The sequence below is a fragment of the Peromyscus leucopus genome, chromosome 1 (genome assembly GCF_004664715.2).
Source record: "Peromyscus leucopus breed LL Stock chromosome 1, UCI_PerLeu_2.1, whole genome shotgun sequence".
Lineage (NCBI taxonomy): Eukaryota > Metazoa > Chordata > Mammalia > Rodentia > Cricetidae > Peromyscus > Peromyscus leucopus.
This window is the reverse complement of record NC_051063.1, coordinates 192,987,632-193,007,241: the sequence shown is the minus strand read 5'-3', so window position 1 is coordinate 193,007,241 and position 19,610 is coordinate 192,987,632. Positions and strand designations below refer to the sequence as shown.

Sequence of the window (19,610 nt, the reverse complement as noted above, 5' to 3'; positions counted from 1 at the left end):
TCTGCTAGTTACATTTAGTTCATCATAGAGGAGAGCTCCAGAATTTCTGTTAGGTTTTGCCTAGGTCATTTGTCTATTGGTGATAGAGGGTTATTGAAGTCTCCTACTCTCAGTGTGTGAAGGTAAGTATGTGATTTAAGCTGTTAAAATGTTTCTTTTATGAATTTGAGTGCCCTTGTATCTGGGACATAGATGTTAAGAATTGTAGTGTCCTCTCAGTGGTTCTCCCTTTCATGAGTAATCCATGTCTGGGACATAGATGTTAAGAATTGTAGCATCCTCTCAGTGGTTCTCCATTTCATGAGTAATCCATATCCTCCTATATCTTGTTTGACCTGTTTTGGTTTGAAGTCTATTTTGTCAGATATTAAAATGGGCATACCAGGTTACATTTTAGTTCCATTATCTTAGAATATCTTTTCTCATCATTCCCCGCCCCCCAGGTGATGTCTATTCTTGATGTTAAGTTGTGATTCTTAGGTGCAGCTGAGGGATGGATCCTGTTTTTGTATCTATTCTTTCTTTCAATCTGTGTCTAATTATTAGGGAATTGGGACCATTGATGCTAAGAGTTGTAATGAACAGAGTTTGTTGATTCCTGTTAGTTTTGCTTTGTATTGGGATGTGCTTGTGTGTGTGTGTGTGTGTGTGTGTGTGTGTGTGTGTGTGTGTGCATGTGTGTTTGTGTGCATGTTTCTGTTTTGATTTTCTGATTTTTATGTTTTCTTGGGACTAAATTCTTTAGGTTGTAGTTTTGCTTCTAGTACCTTCTCTAGGTTTGGATTTATAAGTAAATATTTCTTAACTTTGGTTTTTATCATGGAATGTTACATTTCTTGCATCTATTGTGATTGAAATACTTGCTGGATATATATTCTGGGTTGGCATATATGATGTCTTTGTAGAACACCTTTCCAGGACTTTCTGGTTTTTAGTTTTTCCATTGAGGAGTCAGGTGAAATTCTAGTAGGCCTGACATTTTATGTTACTTAGTCTTTTGCTCTTGCAGTATTTAATATTCTTTCTATATTCTTTATGTTAAATGTTTTGATTATTTTATGCAAGTGAACTTTATTTTCTGGTCCAGTCTATTTGATTTTCTCTATGCTCCTTGTATCTTCATTGATCTCTTTCATTAGATTAGGGATTTTTTTCTATGATTTTGTTGAAAATAATTTCTCTGCCATTTGCCTGGGCTTTTACTTATTCCTCTATCTATAATATGCTTAAATTTGGTCTTTCCATAGTGTCCTAGATTTTCTGGATATTTTGTACTGGGAGATTTTTAGATTCAACATTTTCTTCAATGTATGCATTTTTTCTATTATGTCCTTAATCCCAGAGATTCTTTCTTTCATATATTGAATTCTGTTGCTGAGGCTTGCCTTTGAGGTTTCTGTTTGGGTTCCTAATTTTTTTCTTTTCAGATTTGCCTTTGTGTGGGTTTTCTTTATTGATTCTATTTCCACTTTGAGGTCTTGAAATGTTTTCTTCATTATCTTCCAATCTCTTTTATTTTTTGTGTCTTTATATGTTTCTTTATGGGATTTATTAATTTTTTAAATTATTTTACAACACCATTCAGTTCAACATAATAGCCACAGATTCCCCTGTTCTCCCCCTCTCACCCCCCCTCCCCCCAGCCCACCCCCCATTCCCACCTCCTCCAGATCAAGGTCTCTTCCGATGACCAGGGTCGACCTGGTAGACTCAGTCCAGGTAGGTCCATTCCCCCCCTCCCAGACCGAGCCAAGTGTCCCTGCATAAGTCCCAGGATTCAAACAGTCAACTCATGCAACGAGCCCAGGACCCAGCACCAATGCACAGCTGCCTCCCAAACAGATCAGGCCAAATGACTGTCTCACGCATTCAGGGGGCCTGATCCAGTTGGGGGCCCCTCAGCCTTTGGTTCATAGATCCTGTGCTTCCATTCATTTGGTTATTTGTCCCGGTGCTTTATCCAACCTTGGCTTCAACAATTCTCGTTCATATAAACCCTCTTTCTCACTAATTAGACTCCCAGTGCTCCACCAGGGCCCCAGCCGTGGATGTCTGCATTCAGATTCCTCAGTCCTTGGATGGGGTTTATGGCACAACTATCAGGGTGTCTGGCCATCCCATCACCAGAGTAGGTCAGTTCCTGCCATTCGAGACCATTGCCAGCAGTCTTTTGCGGAGGTATCTTTGTGGATCTCCATGGGCCTCCCTAGCTCTCTGCTTCCTCCCCTTCTCACCTTCTCATGTGGTCTTCATTTACCATGGTCTCCTATTCCTTGTTCTCCCTCTCTTTTCTTGATCCAGCTAGGATCTCCCACTCTCTTTCCCTCGACCGTCGCCCTTCATTGTTCCCACTCATGGCCAGGCTGTTCATGTAGATCTCGTCCATTTCTCCGTGTCTTTTTTTGGGGTCCCGTTTTCCAGGTAGCCTCACTGGTGATGTGAGTAGCAGTCCAGTCATCCTTGTTCCACATCTAGCATCTTCCTATGAGTGAGTACATACCATATTTGTCTTTCTGAGTCTGGGTTACCTCACTCAGGATGATTTTTTCTAGATCCATCCATTTGCCTGCAAACCTCATGATGTCATTGTTTTTCTCTGCTGAGTAGTATTCCATTGTGTATATGTGCCACAATTTATTTATCCATTCTTCAGTTGAAGGGCATCTAGGTTGTTTCCAGGTTTTGGCTATTATAAACAATGCTGATATGAACATAGCTGAGCAAGTGCTCTTGTGGTATGATTGAGCATTCCTTGGGTATATGCTCAGGAGTGGTATAGCTGGATCTTGGGAGATTGATTCCCAATTTTCTAAGAAAGCACCATATTGATTTCCAAAGTGGTTGTACAAGCTTGCATTCCACCAGCAGTGGAGGAGAGTTCCCCTAGTTCCACATCCTCTCCAGCAAAAAGTGTCTTCAGTGTTTTTGATCTTAGCCACTCTGACAGGTGTAAGGTGGTATCTCAGAGTTGTTTTGATTTGCATTTCCCTGATGATTAGGGATGTTGAGCAATTCCTTAAATGTCTTTCAGCCATTTGGGTTTCCTCTGTTGAGAATTCTCTGTTTAATTCTGAAGCCCATTTCTCAATTGGACTGTTGGTCGTTTTGATGTCTAATTTCTTGAGTTCCTTATATATTCTGGATATCAGTCCTCTGTCACATGTGGGGTTGGTGAAGATCTTTTCCCATTCTGTAGGCTGTCGCTTTGCCTTGTTGACCGTATCCTTTGCTCTACAAAAGCTTCTCAGTTTCAAGAGGTCCCATTGATTGATTGTTTGTCTCAGTGTCTGCGCTACTGGTGTTATATTTAGGAAGTGATCTCCTATGCCAATGCTTTCAAGACTATTTCCTACTTTCTCTTCTAGCATGTTCAGAGTAGCTGGATTTATGTTGAGGTCTTTGATCCACTTGGACTTAAGTTTTGTGCATGGTGACAGATATGGATCTATTTGCAGCCTTCTACACGTTGATATCCAGTTATGCCAGCACCATTTGTTGAAGATGCTTTCTTTTTTCCATTGTACACTTTTGGCTTCTTTGTCAAAAATTATATGTCCATAGGTGTGTGGGTTAATGTCAGGGTCTTCAATTTGATTCCATTGGTCCACATGTCGGTTTTATGCCAATACCAAGCTGTTTTTATTACTGTAGCTCTATAGTAGAGCTCGAAGTCAGGGATTGTGATGCCTCCAGAAGTTGTTTTATTGTACAGGTTTCTTTTAGCTATCCTGGGTTTTTTGTTTTTCCATATGAAGTTGAGTATTATTCTTTCCAGGTCTTTGAAGAATTGTGTTGGTATTTTGATGGGGATTGCATTGAATCTGTAAATTGCTTTTGGTAAGATTGCCATTTTTACTATGTTAACCCTGCCTATCCATGAGCATGGGAGATCTTTCCATCTTCTGACATCTTCTTCAATTTCTTTTTTCAGGAACTTAAAGTTCTTGTCATATAGGTCCTTCACTTGCTTGGTTAGTGTTACCCCAAGGTATTTTATGTCATTTTTGGCTATTGTAAAGGGTGATGTATCTCTAATTGCCTTCTCAGCTTCTTTGTCCATTGTATAGAGGAGGGCTACTGATTTTTTTGAGTTGATCTTGTATCCTGCTATGTTGCTGAAGGTGTTTATAAGCTTTATCAATTCCTGGGTGGAATCTTTGGGTCACTCAAGTATACTATCATGTCATCTGCAAATAGGGAGAGCTTGACTTCTTCCTTTCCAATTTGAATCCCCTTAATCTCCTTATGTTGTCTTATTGCTCTGGCTAGAACTTCAAGTACTATATTGAATAAGTATGGGGAGAGTGGACAGCCTTATCTCGTTCCTGATTTTAGTGGAATTGCTTTGAGTTTCTCTCCATTTAATTTGATGATGGCTGTTGGTTTGCTATATATTGCCTTTATTATGTTTTGGTATGTTCCCTGTATTCCTGATCGCTCCAAGACTTTTATCATGAAGGGGTGTTGGATTTTGTCAAATGCCTTTTCTGCATCTAGTGAGATAATCATGTGTTTTTTTTCTTTGAGTTTGTTTATATGGTGTATTACATTGATGGACTTTCGTATGTTGAACCACCCTTGCATCCCTGGGATGAAGCCTACTTGATCATGGTGGATAATTGTTCTGATGTGTTCTTGGAGTCTGTTTGCCAGTATTTTATTGAGTATTTTTGCATCAATGTTCATGAGGGAGATCGGTCTGTAGTTCTCTTTCTTTGTTGTATCCTTGTTTGGTTTAGGAATCAGGGTAATTGTAGCCTCATAGAAGGAGTTTGGTAATGTTCCTTCTGTTTCTATTATATGGAACAATTTAAAGAGTATTGGTATTAACTCTTCTTTGAAGATCTGGTAGAATTCTGCGCTGAAACCATCTGGTCCTGGGCTTTTTTTGGATGGGAGACCTTTAGTGACTGTTTCTATTTCCTTAGGGGTTATTGGATTATTTAAATAGTTTATCTGGTCTTGATTTAACTTAGGTATGTGGTATCTATCCAGAAAAATGTCCATTTCTTTTAGGTTTTCCAGTTTTGTGGAGTAGAGGTTTTTGAAATATGACCTTATAATTCTCTGGATTTCCTCAATGTCTGTTGTTATGTCCCCCTTTTCATTTCTGATTTTGTTGATTTGGATTCTCTCTCTCTGTCTTTTGGTTAGTTTGGATAAGGGCTTGTCTATCTTGTTGATTTTCTCAAAGAACCAACTCTTTGTTTCATTAATTTTTTGTATTATTCTCTTAGTTTCTAATTTATTAATTTCACTTCTCACTTTGATAATTTCCTGGAGTCTATTCTTCCTGGGAGACTTTGCTTCTTCTTGTTCTAGAGCTTTCAGATGTGCTGTTAATTCACTAGTGTGGGATTTCTCCAACTTCTTTATGTGGGCATTTAGTGCTATGAATTTCCCTCTTAACACTGCTTTCATAGTGTCCCATAAGTTTGGGTATGTGGTGTCTTCATTTTCATTGATCTCTAGGAAGTCTTTAATTTCTTTCTTTATTTCTTCCTTAACCCATTGGTGATTCAGTTGAGCATTATTCAGTTTCCATGAGATTGTAGGTTTTCTGTAGTTTTTGTTGTTGTTGAAATCTAGCTTTAAACCTTGGTGGTCTGATAGAACACTGGAGGTTATTCTGATTGTTTTGTATCTGTTGAGATTTGCTTTGTGGCCAAGTATGTGGTCGATTTTAGAGAAAGTTCCATGGGGTGCTGAGAAGAAGGTATATTCTTTCTTGTTAGAATGGAATGTTCTGTAGATATCTATTAGGTCCAATTGGGTCATGACATCAGTTAAGTCCTTTATTTCTCTGTTAAGTTTTGATTTGGGAGATCTGTCCAGTGGTGAAAGTGGGGTGTTGAGATCTCCCACTATTAATGTGTGGGGTTTTATATGTGGTTTAAGCTTTAGTAATGTTTCTTTTACATATGTGGGTGCCCTTGTGTTTGGGGCATATATGTTCAGAATTGAAACTTCATCTTGGTCGATCTTTCCTGTGATGAGGATGTAATGTCCTTCTTGATCTCTTTTGATTGATTTTAGTTTGAAGTCTATTTTGTTGGATATCAGGATGGCTACCCCTGCTTGTTTCTCAAGACCATTTGATTGGAAAGTCTTTTCCCAGCCTTTTATTCTTAGGTAGTGTCTGTCTTTGAATTTGAGATGTGTTTCTTGTATGCAGCAGAAAGATGGGTCCTGCTTTCGTATCCATTCTGTAAGTCTATGTCTTTTTATAGGTGAATTAAGTCTGTTGATATTAAGGGATATTAATGACCAGTGATTGTTCATCCCTGTTATTTTTGGTGGTAGTATGTGTGTACTTCTCTTCTTTGGGGTTTACTGTTGTGGCTTTATCTATTGCCTGTATTTTCGAGTGTGTATCTGACTTCCCTCAGTTGGAATTTTACTTCTAGTGCTTTCTGTAGGGCTGGGTTTGTGGATAGGTATTGTTTAAATCTGGCTTTGTCTTCGAATGTCTTGTTCCTTCCGTCTATGATGATTGAAAGTTTTCTGGGTATATTAGTCTGGGCTGACATCCATGGTCTCTTAGTGTCTGCATTACATCTGTCCAGGTCCTTCTGGCTTTCAAAGTCTCCATTGAGAAGTCGGGTGTTATTCTGATGGGTTTACCTTTATAGGTCACTTGGCCTTTTTCCTTGGCTGCTCTTAATATTCTTTCTTTATTCTGTACATTTAGTTGTTTAATTATTATGTGTGGAGGGGACTTTTTTTGGGGGTCTAGTCTGTTTGGTGTTCTATAGGCTTCTTGTATCTTCATAGGCATTTCCTTCTTTAAGTTGGGAAAGTTTTCTTCTATAATTTTGTTGAATATATTTTCTGTGCCTTTGAGTTGGTATTCTTCACCTTCTTCTATCCCTATAATTCGTAGGTTTGGTCTTTTCATGGTGTCCCAAATTTCTTGGACATTTTGGTTCATGACTTTGTTGGCTTTAGTGTTTCCTTCGACTGATGAAACTATTTCTTCTACTGTGTCTTCAATACCAGAAATCCTCTCTTCCATCTCTTGCATTCTGTTGGTTATACTTGCATCTGAAGTTCCCGATCTTTTACTCAGGTTTTCTATTTCCAGCATTCCCTCTGTTTGTGTCTTCTTTATTTTTTCAGTTTCCTTTTCAGTTCTTGGACTGTTTCCTTTGTTTGTTTCATTACTTTTCAGATTTCTTTCAGTGCTTTATTGTTTTCTTGCAGGACTTTATTGTTTTCTTCCAGGAGTTTTTTGTTTTCTTGGAGGGCTTTATTGTTTTCTTGGAGGACTTTATTGTTTTCTTCTAATTTGTTTGCCCTTTCCTCTAGTTGTTTACACTGTTCTTCCAATTTTCTTGTCTTTTCCTCTACACAAGCCTCTACCTTCTTCATGAAGTTACTCATAAGGCTACTTTCTTCTGCTTCTTCCAATTTTTCGTGTTCAGGTCTAGATGTTGGAGGGGGGCTAGGTTCTAGTGATGCTGTATTGCTCTTCATTTTGTTGTATGTACTTCTGCCTTGACATCTGCCCATCTCCTCGTGGTTCCTTCTTGGTCTTATCAGTGTACTTGTTTCAGAAAGAGCTGACAGATTCAGGAAGTTTCTCTCTCTTGTCCAAAAGAGAGTTCTCTTGTCCAACTCTCTGGTCCAGAAGGGAAGTTGGAGGCAGGATGGGAGCTGGGGCCGGTCTCTAAGTCTCAGGAAGTGGCTGGGGTCTCGGGAAGATGGGCGTGGATGCAGGGCACGGAGATTGCAGGGGCTGCCGGGGGGCTTGGAGGAGGGGATCCCTCCTGGTGGGGCTAGAAGGGGACCCGCCCGGTGGCTAGAGCCTGTGGCCAAGTTGGGCAGGTCTTCCCGGAGTGGCTGGTGCCCAGGGATGGGGTCCGGGTTGGACCAGGATACTCACCTCTGGTCCAGAAGGGAAGTCTGGGGGATTTATTAATTTTTTTAAAGACCTCTATCATATCAATAAAGAATATTTAAAGTCTTTGTCTTGTGCTTCACCCATGTTGAAATGCTCAGGGCCTATTGTGGTAAAGGTGCATGGCTCTAGTAGAGACATATTGTCCTGACTATTATTGAGTGTATTTTTATACTGAAAAATAGGCATCTGTGTTTGGGATGCTTGTAATTCTAGGTGCTGATATCTTACCTTGTCTTTATTGGCTAGGTGATTCTTGATTTTTGATTGCCTTCTCTGGTTCTTATCAGGATGTAATGGCAGCTTTGCATTTCCTGCTAAATATTTGCTTTGGAATCCTGCTAGATGTGCCTACTGAGGCTTCCAGGTAAAATGAGTTCCTTAGTATTGGTAGCTGATGTTTACAGTGAGGACGGACAAAGAAGGTAAGCAGTTGGAGGATAGCAGGTTATTCCATAAGGATCTGCTTATTCCTGGCGAATCAGGGCAGAGTATGGAGAGGATACATCAGACTGTGCTATAAAGCTGGAGAAGACACAGGGTGGGGATGTTATGCTAATAGCAGAGGAGGGAGAGAGAAGATGTGAAGCTTGCCTATTTGGTTCTGTGGCCTACTTACTTCTCAGAAAGGCTTTTTTTTGTGGATTTCCAGGAAATGCCTGTTTAAGAAGGGGGCTGGCATGACAGGATAGGTGGAAAGGAATGTTGGAGCAGCTAATGTGTATTCTGCAGTGGACATGGGGGAAAAGAGGAGGTGTAGGCCCCAGAAGGTTTCTGCTGCAGATTTTGGAGTGTGATTGGGAGATTTTATTTAAAGGATAGAAGGGAGAGGTGAAAACCCACAGTTAGACTACTGCTTTTCTGCCTGACTGGAGGGAAATTTTCCAGGGAATGCCTGATGGAGTTGGAGATTAGACTATAGCAATGACACTGAGGGAATAAAATTGAAGAGGAAGGTCTGTATGATACATTTGAAGTGGATCCAAGGGAGAGTAGGCCACAGCAGATGGTCTGCTCCAGAACTGAGGGTGAGACTGGGTGATCGCATTTTGAAGACAGGTGGGAGACATGAAGACCTGCCATTTCAACACTGCTTTATTTGTCAGAGTAGTCTGGAAATATCCAGAGATTTACCATTAACTTTTCAATATGCTTCCAAATGTTCACTCTTATGCTAAGTTTTTGTCAACTTGACACAAGTTAGAGACACCTGGAAACAGGGAATCTCAACCACAGAAATGCCACACAAACCAACCTGGTTGAGACAGTTCCTCAGTTGAGATTATTCTAATAAGCACAGTCAGAGGTATCAGATGCTGACTTTAATAAAACATTATAAGTAAAAATGACTTTTAGAAAATATTTGTTTCATTTTATTTTTGTTTTAATTGTTCCAGGAGGATAACAATTTATCACTCTTGAGAGACATGGCAGAAACTTGTAGGTTTGGTGGTAGGAGCAGGGACCTGAGAGATCACATGTCCATCCACACATGAGAATCAGAGAGAGTAAACACGATGTGAATTATGCTTATAAACACTATCACCACAACCCTAGTGATGTCATTCTCACTCCAAAATGTCATATTCTAAAACTTTCATAGTCCCACCAAAGAGTGTCTCACACTCAGCCCTAAGTATTCAGATAACCAAATCTATGGGAGACGCTTTTCATTCAAGCAATATTTCTATTTTAGTAAGATTTGTATCATTGTCTTGATCAGTTAGCATTTTGCTATCAGATTATAACTAGGGAAAATAGTATGATCGTGTGTGTGTGTGTGTGTGTGTGTGTGTGTGTGTGTGTGTGAATTGTCTTCTACCACAACTAAACATACAACAAAAGAAAAAGAAGGGAAGAAAGGTTTCTTTTGGCTGATAGTGTGAGCAAGCAGTGTTTAATGGCTTGACTCTGAGGACAGGAAGTGGTGATGACATCCCATCCCCAGGCAGGTATCAGAGAGCAATGAATGCAGCTGCTCGCCACCTTTCTCTTTTCCCCTCTCTCTGAGACAACAGCTAATGAAATTCTGATAGCTACCTTAGCCCTTTCAACCTCCAGTAAATTCTTGTATAACAGTCCCACAGAAATGCCTAAATATTGTTTCCCTGATAAGTCTAAATTTTTTCTACATAGTAATCAAAATTCACAATTATGCTGGAAGTGAAAGCTACTAAACCAGTAATCCCTTCGTAGCAAGACAGGATGAATCTGGAAGGAACACTAGATTTTCTGGGATAGGTCCCCAGTGACCTAACGTCCTCATACTTGTCCTAATCTCTTCAAGTTTCAAAAAGCATTTCCAAACTCTGGAGCATTCTTATAGTCCAGAATAAGCCTGGAATGCATGGGCCAGTGAAGCTTAAGGTCTGTCTAAATCATTTTCTGCTTTGGTAGGTACTGTATTTGAAAACTAGTTGTTTAACATTAAAAATTCCATTTCGACTTTCCATAAAACTGTGTACATTTGATAACAGCTTTCATTTTTTTTTTTAGATTCCCCATTCTGTGTGCCATATGAGCTGTGGGCCTGGGTTCAGAAAAGTTGTCCTGGAAGACAGGGTTGTCTGCTGTTATGATTGCATTCCTTGTCCAGACAATGAAATTTCTAATGAGACAGGTAAATGTGTAGGTCTTACAAACAACTTGCTGAGCTCATACAAGATTCTGTAATAACAAAGCAATTGAGATGCTCTGGCGAGATTCAGAGAGAAAATATTTCTTTCCTTTATTTAGGAATTTGAACGCTACATTTCCATTATGTCTTGGAGTAATACACTCTAACCCTTGATATTCACAAATATTCTATTTTTTTCCTTCAATAAGTCTTTATTATGAACTACAGATTTCAACAATGAATTTTAAAGCCTCAGAGAGGGATGAAAAGTTAGGGTGGGGTTCAGCTTAATGGTGGAACACTTGTCTAGCAACTGTAAAGCTCTGAGTACAAGCCCCAGAATCAAAGGGGAATGCAGCAAGTGAAGAGGAATGTAAATTGATCAAAATAATTAGGAAAAAAAACTAATGAATCTAGGAAAGAACTCTTACCTAATGCAAATGAAAGATTACAAACTTTTTATGAGGTGCTGACTTTAGAAGTATAGCTTTAAAAAGATAAATGATTCAAATATGTTACACAGAGGCATATTCTGTCACTGTTTTTATATTCTTGCCCTGGCCTACTTGTGTTCATCTGTATGCTTAGCTGTGGTAAGAGCTTGAGTTCATTAATTGAAGCAAAATAATCAGTCTACAAGCCAAACAACTTTTTATTTTCTAAGTTCTAAAACATATTCTCTTAAATTGTTCTTCTTCACATTATGTTTTTATTATTTAAAATAATTTAAAATTTAAATATATTTTAATCATATTCTCCCGCTTCCCAAGTTTCCCCTGATTCTCTCATTTCTCCCCACCCAAAATTAAGTTCTTTCTCAAAGGAAAACAAAATCCCAACACAATAATACCCCCAAACCAAGAAAACAAAATAAAACAAGACATATCCCCAAACCCATCAAGTTGTAACCAAATAACAGTATAGCACACCAAAACCTGTGGAGTCCATTATGTGTTGGTCCATTACTTCTAAACATGAGATCTGCCCTGGAGTGGTTGATATACCAGTGTCACTGTATAGGAAAAAGTGATTTTACTTCTCTCAGCAGGTGTACATGACAGTTCAGGCATTAACCTTCACCCTAGTGTCTAAATTGGTATTAATTCATTATTTTATCCATTTTAATGTAACAAAATAAGATATAACAAGAAAAAAAAAAAAACAAAAATCGTTACATCAAAGTTGGACAAGACAAACCAACAGAGGGAAAAGAGATGAAGAGACGGCAAAAAAATCAGAAACCTGGCTGTGCCGGGGTGGTGCAGGCCTTTAATCCCAGCACTCGGAAGACAGAGCCAGGTGGATTTCTATGAGTTCAAGGCCAGCCTGGGCTGCCAAGTGAGTTCCAGAAAAGGCGCAAAGCTACACAGAGAAACCCTGTCTCAAAAAAAAAAAAAAAAAAAAAAAAATCAGAGACCTGCTCTTTGCACACTGAAGAATCCCTTAAAGACACTAAACTAGAAGCCATAATATATACACAGAGGATGTGGTACCGATACATGCAGGCCCTGTGCATGTTCCTTTAGTCCTTGTGAGCTCACCTGAGCATTAATCATGTTGATTTGGAAGGGCTCATTTTCTTGGTGTTCTCTGTCCCCTCTGGTTCTTATTCACTTTATGCGTTCTTTTTTTGTGTTATTTTATTACCACATTTTTTTCATGTCTTATATGACTATTATTTGGTTTTACCCTAGAACCCTAGGCTATCTAGTCTCAGGTCCTTGGTCACCCAAACAGTTTTGGGTTTTGGTTCTACCTCCTGGAGTGGGCCTTATTTCTAATCAGTCATTGGGTGATTATTCCTACAAGCTTGGTGCCACCATTGCTCTAACATATTTTGCAGGCACTACACCATTCAAGATAATTGTGTGTGGCTGGCTTGGTTTTGAGTTTCTCTATTGATAACTTGCAAAGTACCTTTCTGTACCAAAGATGCTGGAGCATAGGGGTGAAGGCTCTATATGCACCAGCTCGGCATCTCCATCTTCAGTGAGTTGTATGGGTGTTGTCTTCATCAATGGGACCTTGCTGCCAATTTGTGGAGAGTAACCTATTGTCTTGGCAGTAGCCTGATGCACCTGGGGATACCTATGGTGTCCCAGTGTCCAACAACTTAATTAGCTTTAACTTACACCTGGTACTGGAAACTTCATTTGGTGACAAGAGATGGACAGTTTGCACAATGTCTCCTTCATTATTTTGCAACTTCGTTTAGATCACCTTCATATATGTATGTATTTTAGAAAGTTTCTATTGTATTATAACATGACAATCCTCAAAAGACCCTCAGTTTTAGCTCCCTCTATTACCTCCCATACATCTTGCAAACATTGCTGTCACAAACTTCTTCCTATAACAGAGAGTTTCAGGTGTCCTTTCACGATGTAACTTTGCACAAATTATTTAACTTCTAGCTTTTTGCTGTTCAAATCTCATTTAAATCACATTTAGTTCTCATTTCATGTTTGAATGTCTTTTATGCTCATAATGATTCTCCTCAATACAGTATTTACTACAGGGCAGGTTACGGGAAAGCTTTCTTGATTTCTCCAGCTTATATATTTTTGCTGTCCTGAATAACTAAATGTTAGCTTATACATAGTGAGTGTCATTTTTTTCCTACCTCCCTGCTCCAGGAGCACAAAAGAAACATTATATTAGTGAATGATCTTCAGACAATGTGAACATCCTGCAGTACAAGGATGTGCAAAGACCTAAGGGTAGATTAGATTACAGATTCTCTATTAAGAAGAGTAAATCATACACATATTCATGTTGGCTTCTATTGTAAAGAAAAATTGCTGGTCATTATTTCAATAATTACATTGAATCTATAGCTGTATCAGTTCTGAAAATCTTGAAAATAACGCATGTATTAGTTCTTTGAGAATTAAAAACATGGTATTTTGATTATGTTCACCATTTCCTCAGCTCTTCATCCCCTTTTTAGTATTCCAACTATGTGTATATCAATAAATCAATCAGTGATACTTTTAACACTATATATATTTATCAGTATAATAGTAGTAGTTTTTCCTATGGGGTTAAAATCTATGTAATCATAGGTATCTGGTCCCAATATCATGCCAGGTGTAGGTTCCATCCAGTCGGGTTGGCCTTAAATTTAATCACAGAGTCATTAATAACTTCCATAACATTGGTGCCACTTATTAATCAATGAACCTATCTTCCCAGGACAGTCATTACTGTAGCTCCTATAACTACATTAGTCTCATAAATAATTTTCTCATCCAGTAATATGCTTTGTATTTCCCAGCACTATGAAAGCTAGCCAGTAGGAATGTACATTCTGGGCCAATAGATGATTGAGTTTTTGTGACACAAGTGTGTCCTTTCTTCAACAATCGTGGTTTTCTGTTAAGTTCTAGAGAACAACTAAGACTAAGGGCAATAGCTTGTAATGTTTTCATTCTATGGGACCTCTCTGGACAATGACTTGGAGGTATCCCATTCTTGGTATTGGTATTTCATTTTCTAGTACTAAGTAGGGTCTATTTGAGCATTTTCTCAGTTAACTACACTTAAAAATCTTTTTAATGTATATTTGTATACAAGGAGATAGGAGAATAATAGAAAATGAAAGAAAAAGAGGTATAAGGAATGGGAGGGCAGTATGGAATAGAAAGTATGAAAAGAAACAAACTTCCCTAGTAAGAAGGACTCACTGGTGAAATAGTAGTACCAATGTTATGGGAATAATTAATTACTCTATTAAAGCCCACCACAATGGATGGAACTTGCAACTGAACACATATTTGGACCAAGAACCTATGACTAAATTGAACATATCTTCCAAGGAAAACCTACTATTATTATTCTACTAAAAAAAATAGTATTAAAATGTCACTGAAAATAAAGAATTCTCAATAAATGGCATCTGTGACTAAATTATATATTTACTCATTGCATATTTTGTGTAAAACTTATCACCTTGACAACACTAATATTTTGAATAAAATTACGTTAGGAAAGGGAATTTATTTTATTTATTTATGTTAAAGGAATATTCATAGACATGATGATTCTATATAAGTTTGAACAATTAAAGTTTTACTGTGCAGATTTTCATACTCAAGAGAAGTCTGAAATAATATGATGCTTAAGAAGCATTTGTCATTTAGTAATACCAACACTAAACTTTTATATTTTGGTTAAGTAAGTTCTGCAATGCTTTTTTAATGGACAGAATGCACCCTACTTGCTCTTTTATCCATTCTTTCTTACCTAGCTTTAACATATATGAATGCCTCTTCTCCTTACCTGTTCTTTTACTGATTCATGACTCTATCTCTTTCTACCTCTCCCTTCTACCCCTACCTCTCTCTCTCTTTCTGTGACCCACCTGGTTTAATCACAGCCATTTGTATGAACCTTGAGTTGAGACTATCCTCTGGAGGCTGGATTGCTGGGTTTACCAAATGGGAATAGAATTGAAGACATTGACTCTCCCTTTCCCGGAATGTATTAATAGAAAATTTTAGCACTGAAGGATAGAATGCCCTGAGTTCCTCAATCCTTTCCTGGATGTTGATCAGTTTATATGTGTGAAGACACAGTGCACTCATTCACAACTCTTGAGAGTTCCTAATTGCAATGGCTATATATTTCATAGGAAAGGAAAGTTTGAATCGCTTATCTCCATCTTTCCACTCTTACAATGTGTCCCCCTCTTCTTCAGCGATCAATGATACTTTGAGAAGCTGGTACAAATGTCTTGTTTATAGATGACACTCACCCATCACTTATTAAATATTTGATAGCCATACATCTCTGCCTACACTGTAGCTCACCATGATAAGAGGTTTTATTAATCTCACTAAATGATATTAACACCACCTATTTTGGGTTGAATTAAAGAAGATTTATTATATGCACATGGTATAGCCCTTCTGGCAACTTCCTCTTCCTGAATGTGAGACTTAATTGGCATCCCCAGATATAGGAGAAGTCAGATTTTTATAGTCCCCAAATTTAATCGCTAGTGGTTTCCATACATTTGGGGTTTCCAGGGGAATTTTGGCTACATAAAAACTTGGTAGAACATCTCAATATTATTTGGCAGAACATCTTATCTTATGAGGGAGGAGATCAGGCTATAGGATATGGAACATGTATAATTCAAAAAATGTGTCAAGGCATAGTTAAACTCAAGTTTACAATAAACAGAAATAAACTTATTTTGACCTGTTTACAAAATGGCTACTGATCTTAAGGAGCAGACAGTTTGGTTTAGCAATGTCTCTGGTTAAGGCTGAGCGTCATAACTGTTTTTGGGTATAAACCAAAATATTTAGAGGGTGGTTCAATTTTATGTTAATTTAAATAACAGGATTAAGCTTATTCCCTAGGTCCTTCCTATGATCTTCTCCACCAAGAACATTTGTGTGTGTTTACAATTCCGTTTGTTGGATCTCCCTTTAGTACTTGTGTTTTTTGAACGTTTGGCATATAGTAGGTTAATTAAAAAATTCCATTTGTACATATTAGGAGTACTTTAAGATACACTGCAAGTCTTTCATAATTACTATGTAACAACTACATGTTACAAGAATGTGTAGGTGATAGAACAGACACACATGTAAGGTTGGTTAAACACTTTAGAATTAAAAATTTTACTGATTGAATCCTCTAAAAAATTTAGTGCTATATTATAAGACAAGTTATAATACTATATAAAGTACTTTTATAGATTCTGTATTATGTGCATTTAATAAGAAGGAAATGGAGTTCTACATGTGAAGCATTTAACATACTATAGAAAACCAACAGAAAAAGAAATACCTCAAAATAGAAGAGATGAAATAGCCCAAGAGTAAGAGGTTATCTTGAAAGAATATCTTAAGAGCATGATAATTAAAGTGTTTTAATAGAGCTTAAGGAAACAAGAAAGTGAGATGTACTAAAATAAATAAAATTCTACCAAAATCAGATTTGATGTCTTAAAAACATATACAAAATAAAATAGAGAAAGTATGAGAATGAGTTCAGCTTTTCAAAAATACCAATAATTTAAGCATAATGAAATTGTGGCATAAATAAATCAATGTAACTGGAGATTTCTCCAGTCCCGCCGGGGCCCACAGCCACTTAGACCCAAGTAAACACACAGAGACTTATATTACTTATAAACTCTATGGCTGTGGTAGGCTTCTTATTCTCTAGTTCTTATATCTTAAATTAAATCATTTCTATTAAACTATTTAAGTTTCCATGTGGCTTGTGGTTTACCAGTACTTTGCATCTTACTTCTCATGGCAGTGGTGGCTGGCAGCATCTCCTGACTCAGCCTTCCACTTTTCAGCATTCTCTTCTCTGCTTATCCTGCCTATACTATACTTCCTGCCAGGCTACTGGCCAATCAGTGTTGTATTTATCAATCAGAGCAACACATTCACAGCATACAGAAAGACATCCTCAGCATGTATATATTTTAATTTCAAGATTAAATAAAAACTTGCATTACAGAGCTTGAAAACAGTTTTGTGAATATCTAAAAACGTCATAGTATTTCTGCATCCACATGAAAATAGGTGCTATCCACCAATGTTCTGAAAACAGTTTCACTAGGGAGGATTTTCAAGTTTCAAGGATATGATAATACCCATTCCCCCTTGTTCCAACAAAGGGTTGAACAAAATTGGAGAGTGGCAGGAGCCATGAGACTGCATTGGGGAACAACTGAGGATAGCATGAGTGGCTGTCCTTAGGGCAAGGCCTCTGGAGACAGTGACCCACTTGGTAAGGACTTACATGCAGTGCACTGCATAATTCTGGGCATGGCTCCAGGAGTGTGTGTGCTATGTGCTCTCCTTGTTTTCACTATGCTAGCACACTGCTGCCCTAATGAGTCACAGTGTCATGAAGTTTAATATTACATATTTGCATAGCTGTTCTCTATGGAATTATTTTAATCATAAGAGGTTTAAAATAATGCCATCAAATAGATGGTATCAAGAGTTAATGGAAACATTCAAGGAACAGGGAATATAGCAGAATCACAGAAAGACACTATTGCCCACTTGGAACACTGTTCTATCTGTAGATGTGCCTAGTTAGAAAAGTTCCTTTGTAGCTTGCAAAACTGCTTATACTTCTGATCATGAAGATATAGATCCAAAATATCATGGCTATACATAGGTGGATTGGGACATAGAAGTGAAAACAGAGAGAGAAAAATCGGTAATTATTGTTAACGACTTTTAGGAACTTATGGAGTAAAAACAGTTTGTAAAACTGTTCAAGCAAGCCATTGAAATTGAATAGATAAAGATGGCTCAGGAAGTTCATAGTCACTTGTTTAAACATCAGCAAGTGGTTACAATTCCTCCTTGGCATTAAATGAAATCACTATAGAGTGCTTATTTCTTTGACTATAAGAATACAAAGGAAGATGAATTAGCTAGCAACCCAATGTGCAGTCACTGAGACATGCCTTTGTATAAAAAGAAATAAATTAGCAATGCCTCACAATATCTTCATCTCTGACCAGATGTAGATCAATGTGTGAAGTGTCCAGAAAGTCAATATGCAAACACAGAGAAGAAACACTGCCTACAGAAAACTGTGAGCTTTCTAACCCATGAAGACCCACTGGGAATGGCTCTCACCACCACAGCACTGTGTTTGTCTGCACTCACAGCTATGGTTCTTGGGGTATTTGTGAAGAACAGAGACACTCCCATTGTCAAAGCCAATAACAGAGCTCTCAGTTACACCTTGCTCATCACACTCACCATCTGTTTCCTCTGTTCCTTGCTCTTCATTGGCTGTCCCAATACAGCCACCTGCATCCTTCAGCAGACCATATTTGGAGTTGCATTCACTGTAGCTCTCTCCACTGTGTTAGCTAAAGCGATTACAGTGGTTATTGCCTTCAAGGTCACCTTTCCAGGGAGAATGGTGAGGTGGCTAATGATATCAAAAGCTCCAAACTTAATTATTCCCATCTGTACCCTGATTCAACTGGTTCTTTGTGGAATATGGATGGCAACCTCTCCTCCCTTCATTGACCAAGATGCTTATGCCGAACATGGACACATCATCATTTTATGCAACAAGGGTTCAGCAGTTGCCTTCCACTGTGTCCTCGGATACCTCTGCTCCTTGGCACTTGGGAGTTACTCCATGGCCTTCTTGTCTAGGAATCTGCCTGATACATTCAATGAAGCCAAGTTCCTGTCATTCAGCATGCAGGTGTTCTTCTGTGTCTGGGTCACCTTTCTACCTGTATACCACAGTACCGAGGGGAAGGTCATGGTGGCAATGGAAGTTTTCTCTATCTTGACTTCCAGTGCAGCTCTCCTTGGCTTGATCTTTGCCCCCAAGTGCTACATTATTTTGTTAAGGCCAGATAGAAACTCTCTAAATCTCATCAAGCACAAAACACATTCTGGAAGAAATAAGCATCTTAATCATTAGTTCAAATTAAACCACATTTTTATGTTAATAAGGTGAAGAAATGTATTAAATTTAGTTTTATATCAGCATATCCTGTAGTCTCTTCCTGAAATAGATAAGGGAAGCCTACTCATGTGAATATGGCTTCAAAGTTCCTATTATCCTGAGTTATTCTGGACTTAAATGAGATGCCAAGAGTACCAAGGGTACCAAGAGTACCAAGAGTACCAAGCTGTATTATTTGCTCTGTATGAAAACTAGGAGGCTATCTTTGCTACACAGCTACAATATGGGTTTGACCCCCTAGGTTACTATTTCTTCATCTAATCATAATACAGTTTTTTTTTACATAAACTATCAGTGTTTTTTTTCATATTTGAAATCCATGGTGTGCATGTGTATGTGTATATGCATGTGTCTATGTGTGTGTGTGTGCCTGTTTTCTGTGTGTATCTGTGTTAATATCTAAGTATGCAGCCTGACTGATCAGCAGGATTCCATAAAATAATTGCATAAACAAAGTAATCTCTATGCATCAAGGTTATGCAAATAACAGTGTGTTGTACCAGGTGCAATATATGTTGCAGTTTTGTATGCTCCTATGATATTGGCTGTTAATTTTCTGTGGTGGTGTGTTCTCCAAAATATTGTTCATGCTAATAAACTTAATCTGGG

At 38.1% G+C, this 19,610-nt stretch overlaps 1 protein-coding gene across 1 annotated transcript in view; it reads left to right on the top strand.

The window, feature by feature from the left end:
* LOC114685183 (vomeronasal type-2 receptor 116-like) overlaps positions 1-18,956 on the top strand; it is a 54,874-nt gene extending 35,918 nt beyond the window's left edge. Inside the window, exons 5-7 of the mRNA XM_028859794.1 lie at positions 10,397-10,520; positions 11,563-11,565; positions 18,028-18,956. Of these exons, the coding sequence (XP_028715627.1) occupies positions 10,397-10,520; positions 11,563-11,565; positions 18,028-18,956 (1,056 nt within the window). The remainder of the gene's footprint in view (positions 1-10,396; positions 10,521-11,562; positions 11,566-18,027) is intronic.
* The last annotated feature ends 654 nt before the right edge of the window (positions 18,957-19,610 follow it).